Source organism: Takifugu rubripes, chromosome 14 (assembly GCF_901000725.2).
Source record: "Takifugu rubripes chromosome 14, fTakRub1.2, whole genome shotgun sequence".
NCBI lineage: Eukaryota > Metazoa > Chordata > Actinopteri > Tetraodontiformes > Tetraodontidae > Takifugu > Takifugu rubripes.
The window spans coordinates 11,230,587-11,254,403 of record NC_042298.1 but is presented as its reverse complement, the minus strand read 5'-3'; the positions used below and the strand labels follow the sequence as shown (position 1 = coordinate 11,254,403).

The window sequence follows — 23,817 nt, the reverse complement described above, 5'->3', positions numbered from 1 at the left end:
CTGCCCCCAGCTGGCAGGTAGGGAAACTGCAACTTAAATAAGCCACACCATGATCAATATCAGTGTCAGGTGGGTTTCTTACTGACGTCATTGAGTGGCCTGGTCTGTTTTCAGGTATGATGAATAAATACTGCATTTACGTTGCACTGCAGTAAGTACAACATTGGTGTTTTTTTTAATTATTGCAGTTTTTTGTGGCGAAATTATCTGCATAAACGGTGCTTTTAAAGTGAAACAACCACTGCCCGACAATCACTCTTTCTTTCTCTGCTTCACTAACGCGTTTTCTTTACAATCTTTGTGGTTTTTCAATGTTGATTGCGTGCTATTGGGTCCAGTTCTGCTGCATCAAAGAACGTGTGTGTTCTTTTTACCTAGACTAGATGAAATGCCTCGGAAGACATGCTCTTAATATGGTAAATAGCCATTGCGGGGGTGTCCCTTCCCCTGCGGCTTCGGGTGGGGAAAGTCGCCTTCAGTCTTCGGAGTCACGCAGTTGCGAGGGTCATGGATCATTTCTCTGGGTTAATTAGTCACATTTTGTGCCACTCCCTGGCCCCTGACGACGGCGAACCAACTGCTCCTGTTTACAATCTGATGATTTTCCACCCCATTAATCGCAGGGCTAGAAAATTCAGTCGAGAAGAGCTGGTGCAATATTTTGCTGAAACTGTCCTTGCTTTCAGTGGCAGTTTAAATTCTGTTGAAGGTCAGTGTCAGAACTAACACATGGGTTAATTGACTTTGTGCTAAAATGTCCTCTTACATTCGCTCCTCAACCTTGAAACCTCATTATGAGGTGATATAAATGTGTTGAGACTAATGTTTTCAGGACAATGATACTGCTGGATTTTAAATACAACCTGATATAAATCAAAGTGGTGATTTGGACAGTGTCGCCACAAGGGGGCAATGTGGTGCAGGATTTCCGCGCCCCTCCACCATCTCTGCAACTACTTAATGTGTGACCTTCAATCACTCACTCCAAATTGTGTTGCTTAAAGGATCCATTTGCCAAACCTTGTATATGAAGCTGTTTGTTACAATGAAACCCACCGTGTTCCAAAACGGAGCGCACACCAAACATCCGGTGTCCTTCTGGGTGCCTGACAAGCATTTGACAACCTGAGCAGCAGCAATTTTGAGCGACTGACTTTTTTTGATTTCGTTCCCAGATGTTTATCAGGCAGAGTTTTCAAGGGGAAATGGTCTCTAATGACACAAATGGAAAGTTTCAAAGTCAGGATGTGTTAGCATATCTCACTACTTAATGTGACTTCTTTTTTACATTTGGTGGAATATTATTTGTTCAGGATGACCTTTAGCTACTTTGTGATTATCTTGCAAATGTATTTATGTTTTAATGCCATCGACCAGTAATCATGTAAAACCAGCTACTATTGCCTTCATCGGATGCTTTCCTTATTTTTTTTAATAAAACTTTAATTTGCCTGGTGAAAAAGGGGTGGTGCAGCTGTCCATCTTCTTTTTGCCTTTGGCTCTCCCAGATACAGGAATGGAAAATTTTCGAGTATAATCTCTGAGAAAAGTCACTGCAAGCTGAAGAATTATTTAAAAGAATATGCAAATACAGTTTGTAACATGAATAGATGCTGAATACTGAACACTAGAGGTTGAACAATTCCATGAGCACGTCTAGAACATCAGAAGGTCAGAGAAGCTAACCTCTTCATTCAAAGCGACTGTGTTAGCTAGCTGGCATTTAGCATATCGTAGTTATTAACTTGCACTCCACATTTAGCATTTTTGTTAAATAAAAAGGATTTTATATTTTTGGGTAAAAACATAGAGAAATAAGCATGTTAATAATAGCAAATGCTTTTATGGAAGGTTTGGTTGGTAAATGTGTTGCCAAACTAATGGGAAGCACAAAACCAGTTCCTGCAAACAGCTTTTAATCAGGATGAATATGAGCTCAGTAAATGATGGTTTCCAAGGACATATGTTGAATAAGATTCAAAAAACTAAATCAGCTAGTTAATCATTTTCCACTCATGAGAAGGTGGGTAAAATGGGCTGAAAGGGGGAGTTTAATAGGTTCTGTCCCCAACTGTGGACTCTTTCATCCCCCCTTCCTTCTCCCTCTTTATCATTTGCGTGTGCGTATGGGCACGCGTGTCTGGCCCATCCTCCGGAGTTCTTAATTGAACTGAATGAGGCGGATTAAATCGTGCAGTGATGATGACGATGTGAACTGAGTCCTAATGAAAACACGATGCCTCGTAATACGTTTCCAGTAGTAACAGCTTAACAGCCGAGGATGGACTGGGTGAAACGTGTCTGACGTGCTGGGAATGAACGCGTCAGTTGAATTAGTGCCCCTGAAGAGCCTGGTCTTGTGTATATCTGTATTATTAGAAAAGCTCAATGACAGGCTTTACATATGGATCAGTTCCTATAGACCTTGTTGGTGTCAAACCATTTTGGTGAAACACACCTTAAGTTTAAAGAGATGATTACTTATCAGTTTAACTGGCTAATGTTCTTCTTGTCATTCCATCTTTTTGTTTTTGACCATTATTTCTTGTTTAGGGGGTGGGGTGGGGTGGTTGAGGGAATTGTAGCTATGGCCAAATCCTTCAATTTGAGCCTAATGAAAGCTTGTTCCACTGCTGTGAAGCTCTTCCTTGACAACACTTCACCTCCCCCGGTCCAAGAAAAGTGCCAGGCACGACGCGGCAGCCTCTCGCGCTCGGAAACGAGCCCCCCTTCTGTGATGAAAAATGCAGCCTGTCTCCTTCCTTATTGCTGTGGCATTTAGGCGGCTCAATGTGGTGATTTGAAGAGCCTGTGGTGTCAAAGCTATTTCTCCTACTTGTGGCTTAATGCAGCATCTCGGCAAACCTGACCATTGTCATTTTCCCCCCATCGGCTCGGCGGCGGCGGCCGTGAAGAAGAGCCAAGAAATGTGGGTAATAACCTTCAAGGAAAGGGCCGTGATTGCGCATCCATTTCCCAGGGAGGATGGCTCCCCTGCTCCCCCTAAGCTGTAAACGACTCTATGTGAGGAGAAGTGACAATAAGGTGACTGGTTCGCTGGTGGAGAGACCAACCTGGGCACCGTCAGCAAGGGGGAGGCCAAACCCAATCCGTGATCTACTAGTCCTGCCCTGGTGATGCCTCACTGGCCATTTCCCAAACTACCCACCGACTGGTTGAGTCCCCGCTGCTGGGAACACTGGGAGGGACGTGTCGCAGCCCGGAGAAGGCTGCCAGTGTGGACAGGAAGTGGAGACGTGAGAAAAGCAACTACAAAACCCGCCGACGCGATGCGCTCGTTCGAATGTGCTTTTGGTATGTGGGGGTGCCGGCCAAGGTTTGGGTCAGTGCTGAGCCGCTGCTTTTATGCAGCGTCACTCTTGTGACAAAGGGGAGCTTTTGTGGGGCTTTTATATTGACTCGCTCTCTGTTATTGATCAGTTTCAGGATATCGTTTTGTCTTTGGATTTCCGCTCCGTTTTGGCGTGATTTAACGGGCTCCTCCCTGCACACTCACCTTGCGCCATCTGACGGTAGAATCGCCGCCATCCCCTCCGCCATGCCTCATGAAGCCATCTACGCTGTTTTTTTCTAGCCTCGGGGCGCCCACTAGTTTCCGTTTTGACGATTGTGCACAACTAATTGGATGGCTGCAGCCTGGAGCCAAATTAATTCAGCTTGATTGTCGTCGTTACGCAGCCAGCGTCAGTGCAGTGGTTAAAGGAGGTTAAATGGTTTAACGGCTAGCTTGCAGTCAGGGTCTAGTAATGGCACAGTCACATGGAGGAATCGTGCTGGATTGAGGACAGCACGTGTGAGTTTACCAAACCTCTAGATGTCACTCTTGTCTAACCATTGCTGCCTTTCCTTTCAGAGGCTGTTTGTATGGACCCTGCTGGTGAAACTTGCAGCATATTCCTTGTATTTCTTCCTTTATTTATGCAGCTCATAAGGAAGTAGGCCAACATTTTTGACCATTTCTGACGCATTCAACAGATCTTGTCCTTGGGACGCCAGCAGACCGGAGATGGAGGTGTCCTCTCGGCTCTTTCTTCAAACCAGTCTTCAAATGATCCATTCTTCTTATTCTTTCCCGACTACTGAAAGTCATAACCTGACTGCTTTTAGCCACGCAGAGGAGAGAAGTGAAGCATTCTTTTCATCATTGCTAAGCTAATAAATGGTGACTATGAACCCCCTGCCGGTCTCAGCCCTGTGTGAATGTGAGGGTCAGGAGTGTGTGTCAGAGCTTTGTTGGGACCTCCGCCAATCAGCAGTGTCTAATTGGAAAGGTGCAGGAACAAATGAGGAGGGTTGAGGGCTGAACTCCCTCTGCAAGAACAGATAGTCAGCCCAAGGATGTGAGTTGGGCATAACCACCGTTATCAAATTTACTGATGCCAAAGAGGAACATTTGTCATTGGTGTTTTTTCTCTTGGAGTCTTATTAAACTACTTTCCTGCCAATTCAGTTGAAATAGGATGCATTAAAAAACTCATTTTTAATTGTATTATTTTAAAATCTCAGGAAGTAGTGTGTAGACAAAGATTATTTTTGCTCAGCCTTAATAAAAGATGGACATAGAAGGTGTGTGTGGGTTTGGAGTGTTCCTGCTGCACAGTGAGGACCAGTGAGACGTTTTACCTGCAAAATGGGGGACATTATGTCTGGTCACTGCGTATAGTTCCAGCTGGTAAATTCATATTCCAGGAGGCTGAATGTTAATGGGCGACACCAAGTTCTGAGACCTCCAGGCTGGAGTTCAGCCTCATGGTTGAGCATCCATTGTGTTTTTCCTCTCTAAATTACTGGTAGGCTAAAGAGATTTCCACCAGGAAAATCAGATTTGTGTTTCCTGTCCCACCGCTGCCCACTTCCTCTCTCAGAGACAAAAAAGTGTTCCTAAGGCCGAGTGTGCTCAAATTCTGTTTTAAGATCCAAAAATAGACCGTTGTACTGCTCCTAATCTGCCTCCATGTGGGCAGAGGAGGCAATTCTGCCATCGCTTAACTTAAACACAGAAAGTGAATCTCTCTGCTGGCTTCAGAGCAACACTAGGCTTCGGCAAACTGTGGTTTGTGCCATCAGTGTCTCGCGTTAAGTCGTTTTATGTAAACAAGGGACCCACAGTTCAGCGCTTTGTCTGGATGGCGATCTCCAGCCCTCATGATACTGTAATAGGACCGATTGTCATTACGTTACCTTTCAAATGCAATATTTATCAAGGAAACTGGCATGTGCAAGGAGTACCGGTAGGTCCTCAGTTCTAATGGTACAGGTGATTCAACAGTGCTGTGTTGCCTAAATCAGGGGGGCAATCGGGTTGGTGATAGCGATTCGCCTCCAGCCACAAGTGTTGTATTACCTACAACCTTCTACTGATGAATGCAGGGGCTGGTAGTTGTACTGGTAGTTGCAAGCAGTCTTTCTGGGTAGCTTTCTCTTCAGGCCAGCCCCATGAGTGACGTCGCAGTCTGCGTTTTCCACCCCTGTATGCAAAGTTTGCGACCCTGGCGGACTGCTGCCGCTGCGTGGACAGACTTTGTCGCTCTTTCCCCGTGGCTCCACGTCCAGATGTTTGGTGCAGCTGCCTCAGCAGGCCCTGGAGTGCCGCGTTCCGTCGGATCAAGCCAGGACGCAGCTTGCCGAAAACTATTACCGTCCTGTGTTGCTTTCCAGGTCCCACTGCCTCTCACCTGGTTGCACAAGCAGGACTTTGACAGGGCTGGACATGCTAAATTTGTGGTTTAGGTGAGGATTTTTATAACCTGCAGCCAAAATGCTCCAGGCTGTCTCTCTCTTTCTGTCATTCCTTTTCCAACAGAGCCGCTCTGCCTTCGCAGTGTGATCCAGACATTTGTCAACTTGGCACCTTCCCTCTGAGCCACTGAGAAAGTCTTTTTCCTTTGGAATGGGGCTCGCTGGAGGGAACTTTGCCTTTTAGTTGATTCTAAGTCTCATGAGCTTCCTCATACTGACAAACAAATGTTTGATCTGAAAATGACCCTGAATGATCACGCATGTCGAGGTCGTTGCTGTCGAGGTGACGCTGGGGTGATTTGACGGGCTGGTTGAACTGGTAGAATTGAATATTATACCTGCTCCACATTTAAATTTATAACACCGGTCTCTGGTGAGCACAATCATCTTTTCTTGTATACGAGAGTGGAAGGTTATGTCCCTTAAGTTAGTTGTATAATTCTGATTCAGATCGTATGAGTGATTCCCAGTCTGTCAAAGAATGAAGATCCATCTTTATTTTTAGCGCCTAAAGTAACCAAGAGTAATTGGATGTTCGATTTTGAAGCTAGAGTCGCCGACGTTCTTTCCCAGAGCTTTGTTTTTACTCCTCAGAAAGTTTGGAACTCGTTGAAACCAATTTATCTTAAAATATAAGTTTACCGATGAATTCTGGTTGCCACGGACCCCCAGTTTACCACTGCTGCAGCCTCCGCTCTGCATGTAAAGTGTTTTTTTGGGGGTTTTTTTACACTTTGGACAAGGACCTTTTTTCAGCAGCCTTGGTAAGGGGAGACATTGGGTTGTTGAAAAAGAGCTGAGTGGAACGTCAGTCTGCATACAAAGTGCAGCAGGCATTCCAAAAGATTTTTTTTAAAAAATCATCCATTTAACCATCAAAGTTTATTTGAATACAAAAATAAAATCCAAGTGCTGAAGGTTTTTCTTCTCAAAATGTTTTGGAACCGGGTCCAATTTTTGAAGGCAGCAGTGCCGTCGTGTCGGCCATTACAATGTCCTCTACGACGATGACACCCTGAGCAGGGGAGCGTTCTCCTCGCGGGGTGTTTTTGGCAAAGGTTCTGGGGAGTTAATGCAATAAACTTAAAATTAATGAGACTCCAGAAGATGTATGGCTGGAGCCAAGGAACAATGAGTTTAAATTGGGGGCTTGGTCACCTCTTTGTGTCAACATGCATCAGCTGCTTAAAGGTAAAACAAGCCCACAATGGGACAATTAAAACCAATCCAACAACTCAGTGGAAAGTGGTAAACACTGGTAAATCTGCCTGCTATCAAGTTCAAAATGAATAATTGCCTTTTAAAGTCCTTTAAACGTAGCAGTCCGGGTCTGGGGGGTGTCTCGGTGCTTTTGTCCAGCTCTATAAACAATTAATGTTGGTCCTAACCCTTGTAAAGGATGTTGTGAGGCGTGTATTTTACAAGCGTTCTGCCTGGCCAGGACAATGGTTGTCACTACGGATGACGGACACCTTGCTTGCTGGATTGTTTAGGGACGCAATTGCCTCACACTTGCGCCTAAATTAGACACCAGGGTTCTTTTTGTGGTATGTAGAGGCAGAAAACACCTCAGCCATGAGACAAGAGTGTGACTTTTCCTGCTCTGTCAAAAGCAGCATTTGACTCCTTTTGTAAACAATGTGGCTCTTGCAAATATTTACACTTGTTTATCTCTTGTCAATTTTTTTAAAGGCTTTTTTTTTTTAAAGGCTTTTTTTTTATAAAGTAAAACACATGATAATGAAACTGTACAGTTGCTGTATGTCAGACAGTGACATCTGAATGCTACTCAGCTCTGTGGTGGGAGTTCAGGGGTCACGTCTGCCTAAAAAAGAGGAGAATAAGACTCAGCTAAAAGAGTATTTGTTGATTCAAAACCTTTTCTGACGGCTTCTCTCATGTTTTTCTCCTGCCGGTATTTTTTCAAATTTGCAGCCTGCAAAAGGTAAAACGACCAGCGTGACACAAGTAAAAGTGATGTTACATCCGTTGGAACACATCGTTATTCAGACGTCTGTTTTAGAATCTTACAACTCAATCTGTGTTCCTTTTCAGACACGTCTTTGTTATGTTGTCATGTTTTCTAATGGCGCACTTGAATATCGCTTCCATGGTAACCTTCATGAGTACACAAATAAAAAAGCTGGGGGGGGGGGGATCATTTCCTCATAAAAGTGCTTGATGTTGGTCTTACAAATTGCAACATATTCAAAATAAATGAATTTTCTAGGTTTATATAAGAAAAGGTTCTTTGACCGAACTATTGCTCCATTTTTTCACGTTATTAATAAAGGATGCATGGAACCAGAGGACATGTACGGCTAATCAGCTGGTTTCCTGTTTTCAAAGAGCAGCATGAGTTAAGAGTGGAGCTCAGTGTGGTTTGGTAAGTTCTGGCGGACGAGGAGAAGAAGTGCGGCACTGCCTTGCAGCACAGCAGGGTGCAGCGAGGTGAATAATTTACACCTCATTTCTGTTTCATCTCCCCACTCTAAACCTATTGCCATCACGTCGTATTTTTAAGTCTCCTGCAAATGCAACTAAAAAAGGAATGGCTACGCGATAGAGCAAAGCATGCTGGGCCTTTTGGGCCAAAGTAAAAAGTGTGTGTATGGGTTAGTGTGAGTGTGAGAGTGCGTTGGAGAGCGCGAGAGCATTCAGACCAATAAATAAATAAATCTTCCATTTTTTTTCCCTGACTGTGGCCTGTCATCTTGGAATGGCCAAATGACTCTTGGGAAAACAACGTCCTACATCCGAAGCAGCTGTTTGTATTTATTGGGCTCTCTGAAATTGCTGTTGACTCCACTGCACGCTAGAAAATACAGACGCAGCATCAGCAGCCTGATTACTATCAGTGGCGCTGGATTAAGGTTGGATTTAGAGGAACAGCAACAAACACCGGGACGTGTTGCTGGAGCACAGCGGTTTTGTCTGCTCGTGCCTGCGTCCATGCGTCTGCGAGAATAAAACATGAATAAAATACACAAGGGGATTAATACCGGTCTCACAAGATAATGGGCCAAGAAAACAAACATTTATTTATGATCGTGGGTTCTCTAATTGCCACGATACATTTACTGACTTCAAGTGCTTATCTGCAGTATCAGAGTAACAACATCAATGTTAATCTGGAACATCAATGTTTAATCTGGAACAAAACCTATTTAGGCATAGTACAAACTGTAAATCTCCAAACTAACTAGCTAATTTCCTCTTAATCAAACAGTTTATACCTGAAATATGAAGTATTTTTAAATAAAATCCATGCATAGACTAAATTTGTAATATTTGGTCTTTTTCTTGCTTATTTTATTGTATTTAAAGTTTCAGAAAGGTGCACAATGGGCAAAGGTTGCGTCCACCCCTGGATTATGTTGCCAGCTCGTCACAGGGCCCTATATGAGCATGTGTGGGTTTGGTACCTTGCTCGAGGATACCTCGGCATTGTTCTGAAGGTCTTCTGGCACCTTCACTTACTAGCAGAACACCTTCTATGTTTTGTCTGCGCCAAGGCTTGAAAACCCTCCGCCTCTCAGCCCAGTTCCCAACAGACTGAGCTCTCCCTGCCCACAATATTAAAGTTAGTATCACCTTAAATTACATATTGCCTTTTATTTTGAGGCTAGACTCTGGTTCCGCCACACAGGCACAAATGTCCCAAACCGACAAGCTATCATTTATTTGTCGGTCTGCAACAGCGAAGGGCTATTTTCCTGTCTAGTCCTCCCAAAGAATTTGTGTGAGACTTTGTTTTGGCTCTGTTGATTTGTTGGGTACAATTTTCCCTCAATGTTTATGATCAAAAGAGAGATGACACTTTGTGCAGAGAAGGGGTTTAATGCTATTTTTATTTCTTGTTTTTAGAAATAGAAATGTCAGCATAAAGGGCAGTGTTAACGTCGAGGCCATCACAGTTGGCTTCAGTTCATATCAAATGTGAAGGTGCTGTCGAGATGTTAATATTAGCTTTCACTTTCGTTAGCTTTCTAGCATTCAAAAGCATCAAAGTAGCCAGGCCTGAAGACAACAGAACATCTTTGTTTCTGAAAAACACATTTTAGATAAGGCGCCCGGTCTCATGCTGCTGGAGGGTGAGGTAGAAACGTTCCTCTGGCTTGTGTTGGCAGTGGCAACGAAACCTTATTTGGTGCAACTTACGTGGTGGTACCAGTTGTGCACAGTGACTCATCCATTAGTTCCGTTTTGCTGTGTTTCTGGCTTCCATCCACACTAATCTGGAACGTTAAAGTTGAGACACACGTCTGATACTTACGCTTTAGTCTCCGGCTGTGGTGTTCACATGGAGATAAAAACCCAGGAGCTTGGAGCTTGTTAAGAGACATGGCAAGCTCTTATGCTGACACAGCACAATTCCACATTGAACCAATCACTGTGACACATTCAAACTTATCTTGCATAACGATCATGACACAAAACATGGACAAACTGGTCTGCATGAAAACCAAGACAGACCTTGGTTGGTTCTTCATGCATTTATTGCGCTGCACTTTGTTATGTAACTTGGTTAACCACTTATCACACACACACAACCAAGTGTGCCTTTGAAACCACCGATGCCTATATATAGAGCACACACACACACACACACACACACACACACACACACACACAAACGGAGTTCCCGCCCTGCTCCCACAGCTTGCTGCCTTTCGTAAAAGACTCATGGATGGAATCTGTCTGAGTTCTATCCGCTCGCTGAGATCACACTGACCTCGGCGTCATAGTATTCTCCTCCTCCTCAGTGTCGTCACTCCGCCTATGAACGACAGTAAATCAAACCAATCAGCATCGGAATTTCCAGCCCAGTCGTGTGTGGCGCACCAATTAAATCCGAGGAGGGCGGGGCCACAACGGGCCTGGCATTCAGGTTTGGTTGCGAAGGTAAGCTCTGGATGATTTTTCTTTTTTTTACTTTTATTACACGTAATTTATTATATTTTCACTCTATATCATATCGACGTAGGTGCATGATTGCGGCTGTCTTTGCAAAACAGGCAATGTTTTATTGAGCAGCAGCCACAACGCTATGCTAGCATGGGGAAATGTACAACAGTGTAAAGTCTTCCGAGCTGAGAGAACAACGGTGATTTTTCCACAATTACAATTGTCTGTTAATCCTGACTATTTGCGCTCGGACGCTGATATTCAACCCGCCAGTTTAACGTGAAACACAGCACAGAAACATGCTATCTAAAGCCATTTATTCTGGTTGCTACCTTGTTCATGTAAAGGTGGACAGTTTTAAGTTTGGTGTGTCTGGGAATGATATTGTTTCCAAACACAAGGCTTTGTCGTTAGGAGTAAAAACCGGATTTGTTCGGCTTTAGTTCATCGGAGCTGTCAGAGCTAGCTTAGCAGTGTCACATTTGTTTACATCTGTTTTACCGATCATGGGGGCATCTGTAGACCCCACACACGCACGGTAGCTCATGGAAACACGTGTTATGATGAGACTTTAGTCAGCATTAACCATCCGAAGGTGTGCGGTGATCAAATGCTATTTGGGTCGTTTCAGAAAGCATCTGGACTGAAGGAACCGTCGACACAGCTGATCGAGGAGACCTCGGGACGGGTTGCATATCCTACCACACCTCTTCCCTACTTTTGGATCGTCCCGGGACTGTTCACAAGTCGAATTTATCTCCAGCGTTTGGACCGGAATGGAGTCTGAAAAGACGTAACTTGGATGGTTTTGGGACGAGCGGTCAAAGCCTGCAGCGGGAGTTGGCAAACTTTGAGGAGTTTTTCTTTTTAGTATTTAGTAGACTGCGAGCACACGCCGGGATGGATCAAGCTAGCGGCGGAGAGGACCCGAATAAACCCTCCAAAAAGAAATCCGGCGAGGATGAGGGTAGAAACAAAAAGCTGGTAGGTGGTCAGACTGGCGTCTCGGTTTTCTGGAAGCAGGGTCGCAGGGATCTGTCACTCTCTGTAATCCCACAAGTACGGCTTGCTTAGTTCTTAAGTCCTCAAAAGTTGCCACTAGTCCACTTGTTGTAACTTTGATTACTGCGCCCTTTTAATCTTCGTGAAACAGATTCATTGAGCTGATTGCCGTGAAGACTTAGCCTCTCTAATAGTTTTATAGTAATTCATGTGTCGGTAATCCTGCTGGTGAAACCATTGTTGCAGCAGGGCTCACGAACGGCACATGGCTGTCAGGGCAGGGCGAGGCTCTTATTGATGTGTTGCTCAGGTTTAATGCAAGCAAGCAGATCAGCTAAAAGCAGCTGATGTGCAAAACAGATAGGGTTTCACCACATGCTTTACTTTTAATGCATTCCCTGCATCAGCTCCACCCATGCAAATGCATCCCCTCAAAGCTCTCAGTTGCCTGCTCTTGTTGTGACAGTTGAACTTAAATACGGGTTTCAATCCAAGTTCAGTTGCAGGATGACTCAGTGGTTTTGGACCGAGTTTAAAAGTGTGTGCGAATACTCGTTTTACTCTGGGTTATCAGCTGAAGTAGGCGCAAGTCTCTGTTGTATCCCATCACGTCATTTCAGCTGTAGCCTCCCTGCCATTCCTTCCCAAATGGAATAGTTTACAGCATGGAGAATGAGCAGCCCTAAGTTACGTCATCGACCGTCTCCATTGAGCTGGTTCTGTAAATGCCAATCATTGTCTGCAGCTGTGCGTGGCTCTGGATCGATCTACTCTAATGACTAATTTGTTCAACAGGATTTCAGTTGGACCTGCGTCTAAAAGCCATATTTGGATCATGTGGAGCACATGTGAGGGGAAAACTGTAACTATTAAGTGGTTTTAAAGTTATTTTCCTAAATCAGCTGAAAAAAGTTCCTTCCCGAAAACTACAAGCGTGGAAAACTTGTGGATTACGTCATTTCCTAACCAGCAGTATATAAACAGAAGTCTTGACATTGTGCCTCTTATTTTACTTATCGACATGAGACTTTGGGCAAAAGTTTGTGTGAGCAGTCGACTGATTGCAGTCATCTGCTAAAGAGTCCTAACGACACCATTCACAGGCTGGTTGTTTATTTAGTCGGCGTCTCCCGTTGTTCTGATGTGCAGCTGTCTTCAGACACTGAGGCGTAGAGGTTGTGACCCAAACCTGTTATAGCTGATCCTGCACCTAACAAGCAAGAGAAAGTGCTAGCACCGTAACCGCCAGACAGGAAATCCCTGGGTGGACCGAAATGACATCCATTCCCCCAGCTACTTGAGTTCGTTATAAAATAGAAACCAGTCATCTAGAAGCTGTCTGGAATTCTGTGTCCCGAGTGTTTAGGTAGTTCTGTAGTTAGAAAAACCCCTGATACCAAGTCAGAAGATCAGGGTTCCTTAAGTAGTCGTTAATGCCAGGCTAATTCCCTGTTGCCCAATCCTCTGAGCAAAGCAGACAGATGTGAGGAAGCCAGGCTGTTGCAAAAGAATTCAATAAAGGCTGAACACAGTATTTGGGAGAGGAAGCAGTCTTTCAGTCCTGGGTGGGTCTGTGACCTTCCCTCTTTTGTTTATCCCTCACTCATTGGCAACACATATATAATCCGCTAGTTTGTTTGCTGACATGTAAATAATTTGACGCTGGAAATTGAGACGCTTTAGAAGTGCGCATGTGAAAAAGAAGGAGCGGGATGTCGTGGTTTGTGTGTAAAGTTGGCGCACTGTTTAACTGGCTAATCAGCTTTCAGGAGAAACACTAAAAGCTGTGTGTTTGCTTAAAAAGTCCCCGAGCAGGAGGATTACATCACAGCGCCACCATTCAGGCCTTGGGCGGAGGTGGTGGGCAGGAGCCACAGCCGAGATCTCCGGAACTACTCCGTGCGGTTTAGACTTGGAGATCATTTCAAACTTTGGCCTTGTTTGTGGTCATTTGAGCATGTCCTTTTTTAGATGTGAGAGCTCGAGGCCTGGTAGAACAGGCTGGATGACCTCTGCTCAGAGGAATTTAGCGTTCCGAGTCAGTTTGACAAATAGGGAGGAAAAATTACCCTTAACATCCTGTACATACCAGAGCAATACACACACACACACACACGCGCGCACCACACGGAATAAAGAGATTATTTTACATAAGTATCAAACAGGTTTTGAAAATCAAATGAACGGTGCAACTTTGACGTATTTCTTCATCCGTATTTTTCCCAGTGATCAGGTGTTGAAGAAGCTTTAAATTCCGGTATGATGACATGGTTAGAATCCCGCATCATTCAGCTGTCGTGCTGTAAACGCGGTGAATGTTGGCACATCACTGTTAAATAAATAATGAAGAAATGAGCCAAAGCCTGAGCAGCTGCTCGTCACGCTCCCGCCGTTCCAGGTTGTTTTATTTATGCTCGGCTTCAGGCACTTTGTGTTCAATATTCCTCTATTTAAAGTAAGAAATGTTGGACGTTTAAATTGCAGCTCCAAACCACTCGTCCTAATCAATTGACTTCTGAAACAAGGGTGATGTCTTGTGCCGTATTACAGGGCCTGAAACAACAACAGATGCAGTGCACAACAACCACATGATGATCCTGGTTTTTCTGGAAAAATTCTTGACATCCCACACATCTATGTAATAGTTGATCTTTTAAAAGATTAACTTAGAGTGCCACTAATGCAGAATTTGCACTTAACGTTTGAGTTGTGTCAGGACCAGCAGAGCAGGAGGTGCGTCAGCAGGCCTTAGTCTGCTCCCCGGTCAGATGCTACACAAATCTAGCCTGTAGCGAGTAGTTTAGTGTTCATTAATGGCTCTTGCAGCTTTTCCTTAACCATTTATTATCTCGCAAATGGTGTAAATCGATGGTTCAAATCGCAACGGAACATTCTTCCTCTTTAATGTTAAAAACGCTCCCAGCTGAACCAATGTTCTGTTTATCTATTCTCGCCATGACAGCAGCAGCGGCACTTTTCCTTCCCCTCTGTCCTCTTCATTTAACACTGGATTGCCTATAACTTTATCCGGGGTTAGAGTTGTTGTCATGTTGACCCGTGTCAGTGATGTAACGGCTGCGTCGTTTATCTGATCTGCTTAGGGTACGCAACAGGAGCTAACATGTGGTCAACATCTGCAGGGCTGGAAATGCTTAGTGATGCAGCAGTCAAAGGGCTGTGGCTGTAGTGGTCACGTTAACAAGTGTTAATGGTGTTTATGGGCTGGCTGGGTCGTTGCTTCTGCCCATGATTGCTGTTAAACTGCTCACTAAGCCGTCACCCGTTGGTCCAAACCTTTAGTAACATTAATCAAATAACATTTGTTCAGGACTGAGCACGTTGGGAAGGGAAGTGGTGCCAAGGGTGACATGCAGAAGACTCCTGAGGGTAGTCAGTAAAGTAAAATAAACCCGAAGGCCCCCTCGTTCTGGTCCGTGTTTCAATAGTGTTAAATGGTTCTGTTGATCTTTATGTGGTCTGATCAGGACCAGCCCTGATGTGGCCCCTTAATCTGGGCCACAACATGTTGTATTGATCGATATGTCCAAGAATATGCAGGGCAGTAAATACTGCAAAGATCTTACCTGGGAGAAAGTTGCTTCAAGTTACACAGACACCAACTTCCTGTTAAAATAGTTGCATTACAGCAGCGATCATTTTTCTAACTGCCTTCGGGCTGGGAGCCGGAGGGGCGATAATAAGACAAGTGCTCCAGATAAATAAGAAAGCAACAGGATGAGAATGAAGCAAAAAGAGAAAACAGTCCGTTTCAGCTCTGGAAGGTTGACAACGCAACGTCGATGAGGATGTTTGCAGTTGCGATTAACCCTTATTAATTAGATTGTGCCTTAATGATTGCAATTATGCTCATCATTTGGTTGGTCATTACAGTAATTAAGGCCTCTGCGATGAGTGGGCATAAACAGCGGGGTGTGTGTGTGTGTGTGTGTGTGTGTGTGGGTGTGTGTGTGTGTGTGTGTGTGTGTGTGTGTGTGTGTGTGTGTGTGTGTGTCCACTGACTGTTCTGGAAGCAGGTTACCAGCATGTCCAACTGGATGGTGAGTCTTTGCCATCTGCTCATGGCTTTTGTGCCCCAACGCGCAGAGTTGCAATTCTTTTATTTGGCCGTTCTTTACAGCTGTGATTATGATCGAACAGCGTGGGCCGAGGGGCAGGAAACAGGAGACACGTAGGTGCTTAAAATCTGGCAGCTGGACAGAGGAAGCTCGGAGGAGGGAAGACCGGGGCCGTAAACAACCCCAAAACACTCGAACCTCCTAGAAGTGCTTCTTCTCAGCCTCATGCATTTAAATCCTGAATGGGATCCAGTGTTTTAGCTGTAACCATCGTCCATCTAGGGCATGATGGGGGGGGGGTTTCCAGCTTGGCTGGGAGATGTCCAGTCTCCTGCAACCCTGGCTGAGAGGACCTGTTCACCTCTTTATCGCCACGCATCTTCATCATCGTCAACTTAATCAGACGCAAACACGCGCTGGAGTGAGTCGTTCGAGAGATTACACCAGGCTCATCGTGTATTTGGATTGATTTGGTGAACAAACTTGCTCAGTCAATTTGGGGCAATGTGGAAAGAGGTCAGTGGTGGATGACAGACCGGCTGACAGCGATTCACCCTGCGAGACCTCTGCTAATGACACACAAACATGGGTGTTTCCCTGCACATCTGGAGCGCGCACTGTCCGTCTTCATTTAACTTACATTTCAAGAAGGGCTATTCATGCCCTAAATTTGCCGTGGCCAGAGCCAGATAACCTGAGGGCAGCGCAGCGCTGTGCTAGTCTGCCGTCACGTGACCGGCCTTTCCAATGCAGCCATTCACATCTCAGCTGTCGGCTATTGTCTCCTTCCCATTTTCTGCAGTAGCAGTTTCAGGAAGCTGTAACCGGTGCTCAGCTGAAATAACAAGGTTATCACAGCCTTGTTACAAGGCTTAAAATGTGTCTTTCTATTTAGGGTTCAATAAAAAATAGATTGTGTGAAAGTAAATGTTTGCTCAAGCTATTTAAATAAGAGATGCTGGAGTATCCGGAGGTCATCACTGCCTCTGTCAGGACCTCATTCATCTGTATAGGTGAATAAGATGACGTTATGTCCGTAAATAAATATTTCCTAACCCAATTTATTAAGAGGACAGGGTTGCCGTTATGGCGCATGGTAGAATTATCTTTGCTGGGATTACTGGGTGTGTTTTTTTGTTGTTTATGTGTTTTGTTAGCAACGCGTATGACTCCTTCATGCCACACCTCTAATATGGTTTAACACAGACACAGGCTGGTCTCCCAACTGCTAAGTAGTGTGGAATTTGGCTAACCAGCTAAAAACCAAGCTAATAACGCCACCATTTACTGCCGTTAGCAACTAGTGAGTCGGCTGCTTTAGAGCAACACACTTGTGTGTACGTGTGCTCGGCAGTTATAGGAATGCAGTTGTTAAAAGTATCCAACCGGGGCACTCCCCCTAAGGGCTGTTTTTCTGGTTGCATTCGCTCCACAACTAGGAATTGTGAAGTGACGCAAGAAGCCATTCAGCAGCATCAGCAACCGGAAAATGGAGTTTCAGAATCTCGGCTGTGTCGTTGCTTTGCTTTGGTACATGTAGGTGGTATTATGCGTCTGCATGACTCTTAAGGCTGCCTTATCTGTCCCCTCTGGTGTCCGCGTTTCGCCGTTACCTCTCCCATTCAAAGTTCACGAATGTGTGCAAACATATGTCAACACACCGAGAAACGGGCAGTACAGGGCCCAATAATTCAGGAGCAAAAGGGTCTCGTGTTAAGAAGCTGTGAGGTTGGGAACCTACGACTCGTCACATTTTTATTTGATAAAAAGACTATGCCCACGATCCAGCAAATACAAGAAGTTTGGTTTAAAGTTTGTGAAAAGAGGTTCATTCGGGCTGCTGCTGGTTTTTAACTAGCTGAGACGACGAGGACAGAGTCTTGATGCCCTGCAGCTGAGGCGATGACAGCAAAATCTGAATGGAGACGAGAGCAAGTGCAAATCAAACCAGATGTTTGCACCAAACACTCTGAATAATATTCAGCAGGAAGCCATATCTGTCTGGCAGCTCGCATCAATTTAACAGACTGACATGAAGCATTTGGATCCTTTTTCATCCTGAAACACCAGGCCATCCTTCCCTTTATCTGTCCTGTTGAAAGAACAATTCAGCGTTGTAAACTTAAAGATTAACGTGATAAATGCTGTCGGTGTGTCTTGTGAATCTCCTGCAGCAGCGTGGTGAGCACAACCTGCATGTTTACAATGGAGCCCATTCAAGAGGCTCTGTAATAAGATAAATTAAAGCAATTTGGTTTGTTTAGTCTGTATAATTCAGTTAGTTGTTTGGTATTTGATGCTATTAAACCAATTTTAGCATGATGGTGACGTGCGCTGAGTGCTAGGTGAGGATTTAAAACACATTTGTGTGTATCATGTGAAGGGAAGACTGGTTTTACAGAGTAAATGAACATTTCTGGGTAAAAACAGCCTCTGTTTTCTTCTTCAAGCGCCGCGTTGTCTCTGGTTACACACGCCAGATTGCTCTGTCTGTCCAGAACCGCAGATGCTTTCTGGGTGGATCTTTAATGGGTTTCAGTTCAACTCTCTACTGGTTTATTTTTAGATTCCTCTCTGCATTAGCAGACACATCGATTCCATATTTTACATTGGCAGAGGTTTATCGCCATGCTTTACGTAGGAAGGGGAGGATGTAATGGGCAACTACAGTTTCAACTAAAGCTAGCTAGTAGCATCACCGCACCACCAAAGTGCTGATGTCAGCATCAGGACAACGGTCATTTTGTTTTCTCTTATTCAACAGGATGAATGTGTTAGTTGATTCCATATGTTTGCTCGTGTGTTTACACGAGCCGTTTGAAACTCGACATCATTGCCAACTAATTCAGCGTGTAACATGTTAAAATACTGTGTCACAGGCTCGTGTTGTGTGACATTTTCAGCCTGAGAACTTAAATAATTAACTGCCATCCGCGTTGCACAGACGCTGCGGTTTGGTTTCCCACACATTCCTTCAGTTGTGGTACGCTGCTGCTAAACACTGTCCCCCACGTATTGATTTTCTAATTTTGGACCCTCATGTCCTGTTTTCGCTCTCAGAAGACAACAATAGAGTCCTGTCTTTTAACCCATCGGCAGAACCAAAGGTCAACTTTACTGGAGTTTTACTCGCAGTTTTCTCAACAATGAAACAACTTCTAAGTTCTATTACATTTAAAAGCTTATTAAACGGGGACACAAGGTAGCTGTAATCCTTCGTTATTATCAGAACTAATTAAAGTAAACCCCATTTCCTTTTAAACTCTTATTTTGAAAGTTTTACACAGCCACTGTGGCTTCTGATTTTACAGTAATAGTTCCAGTGAGTCGGTTAAACAGGACATCTTGCAGACGGTCCATTTAAACAGCTGCTAATAACAAGCGAGGTTATGAAGAAGCTGTGCTGCGACGGCATGTTTGAGGCTCTGTCCATCCCAAAATTTGCTTCACGTGGCACCACCTGTAAGTTTTATATCGAGGATATAAGACTCTTTGAGTGACTTTACACACGTGGGGATGGCCTCTCCGGACGCTGCAGACCCTTACACACATTTATATAATACAAAAACGTGCATTAGATGTGTATTTGTTGCGGTTATTTCGTCTTTTCTGTGATTTGAGAGCCCCTTAGAAACTCCGTGAGGGCCCAAAGGAAAAATCTTTTTCCTGCCATCGTGTGATTTAATGTAATTGTAATAACTCATATTATAAATTCAGAAAATATGCACACTGGTCATCAGGGCTGTTCATTACACCCATTGCTTTGTGATCATTTTTACCAATCTGCAGGGACTCGTAATCATACTTGATTAAGAAGGGACCCAGAGCTAATTTGATTAGGTTATTTAGCAGAACATGTATGCAATAAACATTTATTATGATGAAAAAGTTTACTTTAATAAGCAAGAGAAGCCCAGAGGACACGCAAGCTTAATTGTTAGATGTTAAATTGCATTGTTGCTGTGTTGCCAAGATAATGGGTAAGGAAAGGCCCTCAAGTCAATGCAATTAACCAAACAGTGGTCGGATTGTTGTTAAATTGATGAGAAAGTGTTGAAGTACTCCGTTTGAAAATTAGCTATTGTTTCCCACAGTTCTGGGCTGCGAGGGAATGCTGGGATTAATGACACATGCATACTGAATAAGGAGGAAACAAAGTTGTTCAGGTCAAATACCAGACTTTCAGGTGCTGTGCAGATGGATCATCAGACATTTATCCCACCTGGCTTTGTTCCCGACCCTTGATCTGTAAATTGGCCCGGTGTGGTGCTGGTTTTCCCATTTTTGACCGGTTGAGAAACTTGCAGCTGGAGGGTGATTTTTGTGGCCGTGGAGGCCTCACACATGCCCGGTCATTAGCATTTCACAGCCCGGTGCCGCAGCGTTGGGGCGCTGCTGCTGTGTGCCGTCTGAGGTCTGGTTAGCGCCACAAGTCTTTGATCTTTCTTTGATGATAACCGAGATGATAAGAGAGTTTTGGAATAATTTGCAGCCATTCAGATTATTTCGCGAGGCTACCAGGGCTGATTATTAATCAAATAAAGGTAAAGAAGAGATGAGTGGAGTTTATAGGCACTCGCTTGGTGAGGAAACAAAGCAACTGTCACAACAAGAGCTGCTCTTGAGCTTTTTAGTTTGCTTCATTAAGTGTCAAACCAGGAAAGACTAATGTGCATGTTTCCTGTGGGTGGTGGGAAAGTTTTACACCTGTGGCTGATGTGGGGGTTAAATGTGCTGGTCTATGGTTGCTAAATGTTTTAAAGTGTCTGCGCTTGAAAATATATTTGAACTTATTGTTTGGGATCATTCACACCCACAGTATCCAGGATACTCTCATTTCCTCAGTCTCCAAATAAAGAATAAATGAGACATATATATACTGTATATATACACACATATGTATACGTATATATGTATGTACCTCTTCTCCTGCTGCACTTTATAGTTGCATTAAAATTGATCTTTTTAATGCTCAGTGGGGTCAATGACAGTATCCAGAAGAGGGGCACACATGCTACCGCTCTTCTGCGTGGGATACTGCGCATACTGTATTTTTGCCATTTGATGGTGTTTGTATTTTTCACATTGTGCCCTCCCTCCAACAGAATATACACATTAAAACATTGGCAGATGATATGGTAAGGTGCTCAATTTAATTCTGTGTGGCTGGTTTTTCTTCACATTAAGTCGTGTTTTTGTCAACACTGCATGAGATTTAATGGAATATACCTGAAATTCCTGGATGGGTCAGACGTGTCAAAGGCGAAACCCATTAAATCAACATTGGCTCGTAGATATCAACAATTCTCCTACTTTCCCACTCACTTGCCATTTCCTTGGTGCTCCTAAAGCATCAAAACCTCCGTAAATGTTTCATTCTGAACAAATTTTAGCCCATAGCATCCAGGGCTGCTCATAGATCATTTAGTGTGTAATTATCCGAAGCTTTGTTTAGATGCCTCAGGCTTTTTTAATACCCTTAGTGGGGGAAAAAAGCTGACATTTAAAAGCAGGGTTACATTCATTTTTAGGATGTGCTGCCATGCTAATGTGCAACAGTAGCCCATTTTTTTTGTTTTTCCTCTCTGGACACAATTTGATCCATCCAATAAAGTTTCAGGATTGTGTTTTTGTTGACAAACTTATTTCATTCATTCATTCATCCACTCTGTCTTTCATTACATGCATCCTCTCTTCCACTTTCCTGAACTAGGCTAACATCCAGTAGCAGTTGCATGCGTTAATGTAGCCTTCATGCTTTCATACTAAACATTAACTCTTGTGTTATAATAACCCAGACGTGGGTGTGACGGTAAGTCACTTCCTAATAAGCTTCTTTGGATTCATTTCAAAACAAAGTTCTTAGAAAGTTGGCTGTCATCTTGACAGTCTCCAAAACGTCTCACTCCACTTCTTCCAGGGTAATTTAGAGATATCCCACAACGGGATTTTTCGTGACAGGGTCATAACGTATCCTAATCATTGTTTTCTTTCAGCGTGATCGAATTACCAGTTTCAGGAAAACGGGGATGAAGAAGGAAAAACCCCTCATCCAGCACCCAACAGACCCTCTGTCCACCCAGACTGAGCTGCCGGTTCCTCAGCCCCTTTTTGACGACCGCTCCATGAATCTCTCTGAGAAGGAGATTATTGACCTCTTTGAGAAGATGATGGTGAGTGTTACGCACATCTGTCAAGTGCCTCAAATAATGAGTTATAATTCTCACAGTGGTGTCAAACAGCGCCCCCTGGCGGTAGCGGAAGCCGTGACAGCTGAAAACTGTATTGAAATCAGTTTCCTGGACGTAAAGACGCGTGCATTCTCACCATTCAGATGTCCAGCTGTATATTTTAAGGCCCCCTTCAGCAAAAGCCCAAACTTTGAAATTCACCTCTGTCATCTGAGGGAGGGTGGGTCACAGCTCTGTCACACCTGTGAATTTCTCTATAGAAATGCATTTTGGGCCTTATGTGCTGCAGAATTGAAATCTAACAAAAAGCTTTCAGTCCATCTCTTTGAAGTGGTGAGCTGAATTACTCAGGCTTCGTTGCACAGGTTGTGTGTACTATTGTGGGCTCTCGATTTTTCTCATACAATGGTTTTTTTTTTTGATCCGGGCCGCAGAATTACGGCCGACGCTCCCGGGTTCCATCAGGCCTGCAGCACGATGCCGTTTTTGCCTGGGTGCTCATCCCTGTCACTCACTTCACCTCTCAATTACTGTGTTTGTGCTCACGGCAGCGTGACATTAAACCCAGGCTTCATTTTGCTCAGTGACAGGCGACACAGAAGACACGTTTGCCACCGTGACATTTGACACTTTCAGCCGGAGAAGTGCAATTACAGTAATGAAATCAAAGAAGAAATGGGATATTTACTTTCTTTTCAAGCTTCCACGGGCATCAACATTTCAGTTAATGTAGCAAACACATTATTGGGAGGGTTGGTTTGTTCTTTAAGGCTAGCAGCTGCTTATTTTCACCATCTGTCTTTTGACGTCACACACGTCCATTTTAAAATGGACCCACTACACCCACTGCGATATTGATTCTTTTTATTACGGTACGTTCTGCAGCCTCAGTTTGTTGGCCCGCTTCACACGAAGTGATGACCCATGCCATATTACTGAGACCCCCCCGCTGTGCATTAATGAGGAGAAACTGGAAATGTTGCCTTTTCTTCTTTGGGAAGAGGTTTACACGCTGCACTGCACTTCTGAGAGCCTAAATGGCATGTAGCCTGTTACCGAAAGGTCATTAAAGGGATATGAAATTAATCTGAGAGGAAATAGTCCGGGAGTGAGTGGGAAAAGGGAACGCCTCCACAATGCTTCTCATTGTGACCAGAGAGGTGCCAACAGGATGTGAAAACATGCCCCGTTTCAGACGTGGTTAGAAGGGTTGACGTATATTTTTTTGACTGAGCATCCAGTCGTTGGCCACTTCAGTGCATCCAGCTCAGCTGGAGTTCCCTCATCAAATCGCACAGCAGTGAAAATCCTGATGGAACGTCTAACATTTGCATCTCCCCGAGGGATCAGCAGCGCCGCGTCGAGCAAAACCGACAGGCGGTTTAGTGTCCGAGCGCAGTGACGCACACGCACGCACGCACACACACACACACACACCAAAAGTTCTTCGTCATTCTTCGGTTAAATCTGTTCTCGTCCAATACAAAATGGTCAGGACCAGTTTGTCGATGTGTTCTGACCTTCACATTTAATCCAACCCTCGCAGCATTTTTTTGAATGATGTCGGTGATAAAAATGCTGATCGAACTCCTGGACAGCCTAAAGTCAGCTACTTCCTGCTCGGTAACTGCTCCTACTCTATGGTGGAGCATGCTCAGTTAGAGAGTCCAAACAGCCCCACAGATATGACTGTATGATTTATTGCCGCTTGCTCTCTCTGATGGACGAACGGCCCGCTCCTTCCTGCCCCTCGGCCCACGCCTCCCGGGATAAACTCCAACACCCCCCTGCCATGATAGACTTGAGCTCTGAGTAGCCCGCAGAGGCCGAGGAGCAGAGAGAAGTAATCACAGTGCTGCTTTGGCTATTTTGAGTCTTTT

General features: G+C 44.3%; 1 protein-coding gene and 1 long non-coding RNA gene across 7 annotated transcripts in view; both read left to right on the top strand.

Moving 5' to 3' along the window:
- Positions 1-239: 239 nt before the first annotated feature.
- Positions 240-4,199, top strand: LOC105417397 (uncharacterized). Its single transcript, XR_003890827.1, has 2 exons — positions 240-709; positions 3,997-4,199. It is a non-coding gene; the product is annotated as an uncharacterized lncRNA (long non-coding RNA).
- Positions 4,200-10,530: 6,331 nt separating this feature from the next.
- The window catches only part of diaph2 (diaphanous-related formin 2), a 258,036-nt gene continuing 244,749 nt past the window's right edge, over positions 10,531-23,817 (top strand). For 4 of the 6 annotated variants that reach the window (XM_029847329.1, XM_029847331.1, XM_029847328.1 and 1 more), the window contains exons 1-4: positions 10,531-10,665; positions 11,300-11,652; positions 20,852-20,884; positions 21,743-21,919. In XM_029847329.1, the coding sequence (XP_029703189.1) occupies positions 11,569-11,652; positions 20,852-20,884; positions 21,743-21,919 (294 nt within the window). In that variant the 5' untranslated portion in view covers positions 10,531-10,665; positions 11,300-11,568. Of the gene's footprint in view, positions 10,666-10,717; positions 10,868-11,299; positions 11,653-20,851; positions 20,885-21,742; positions 21,920-23,817 lie in introns of those variants that run through there. The other 2 variants (XM_029847326.1, XM_029847330.1) reach the window with 2 other exon arrangements.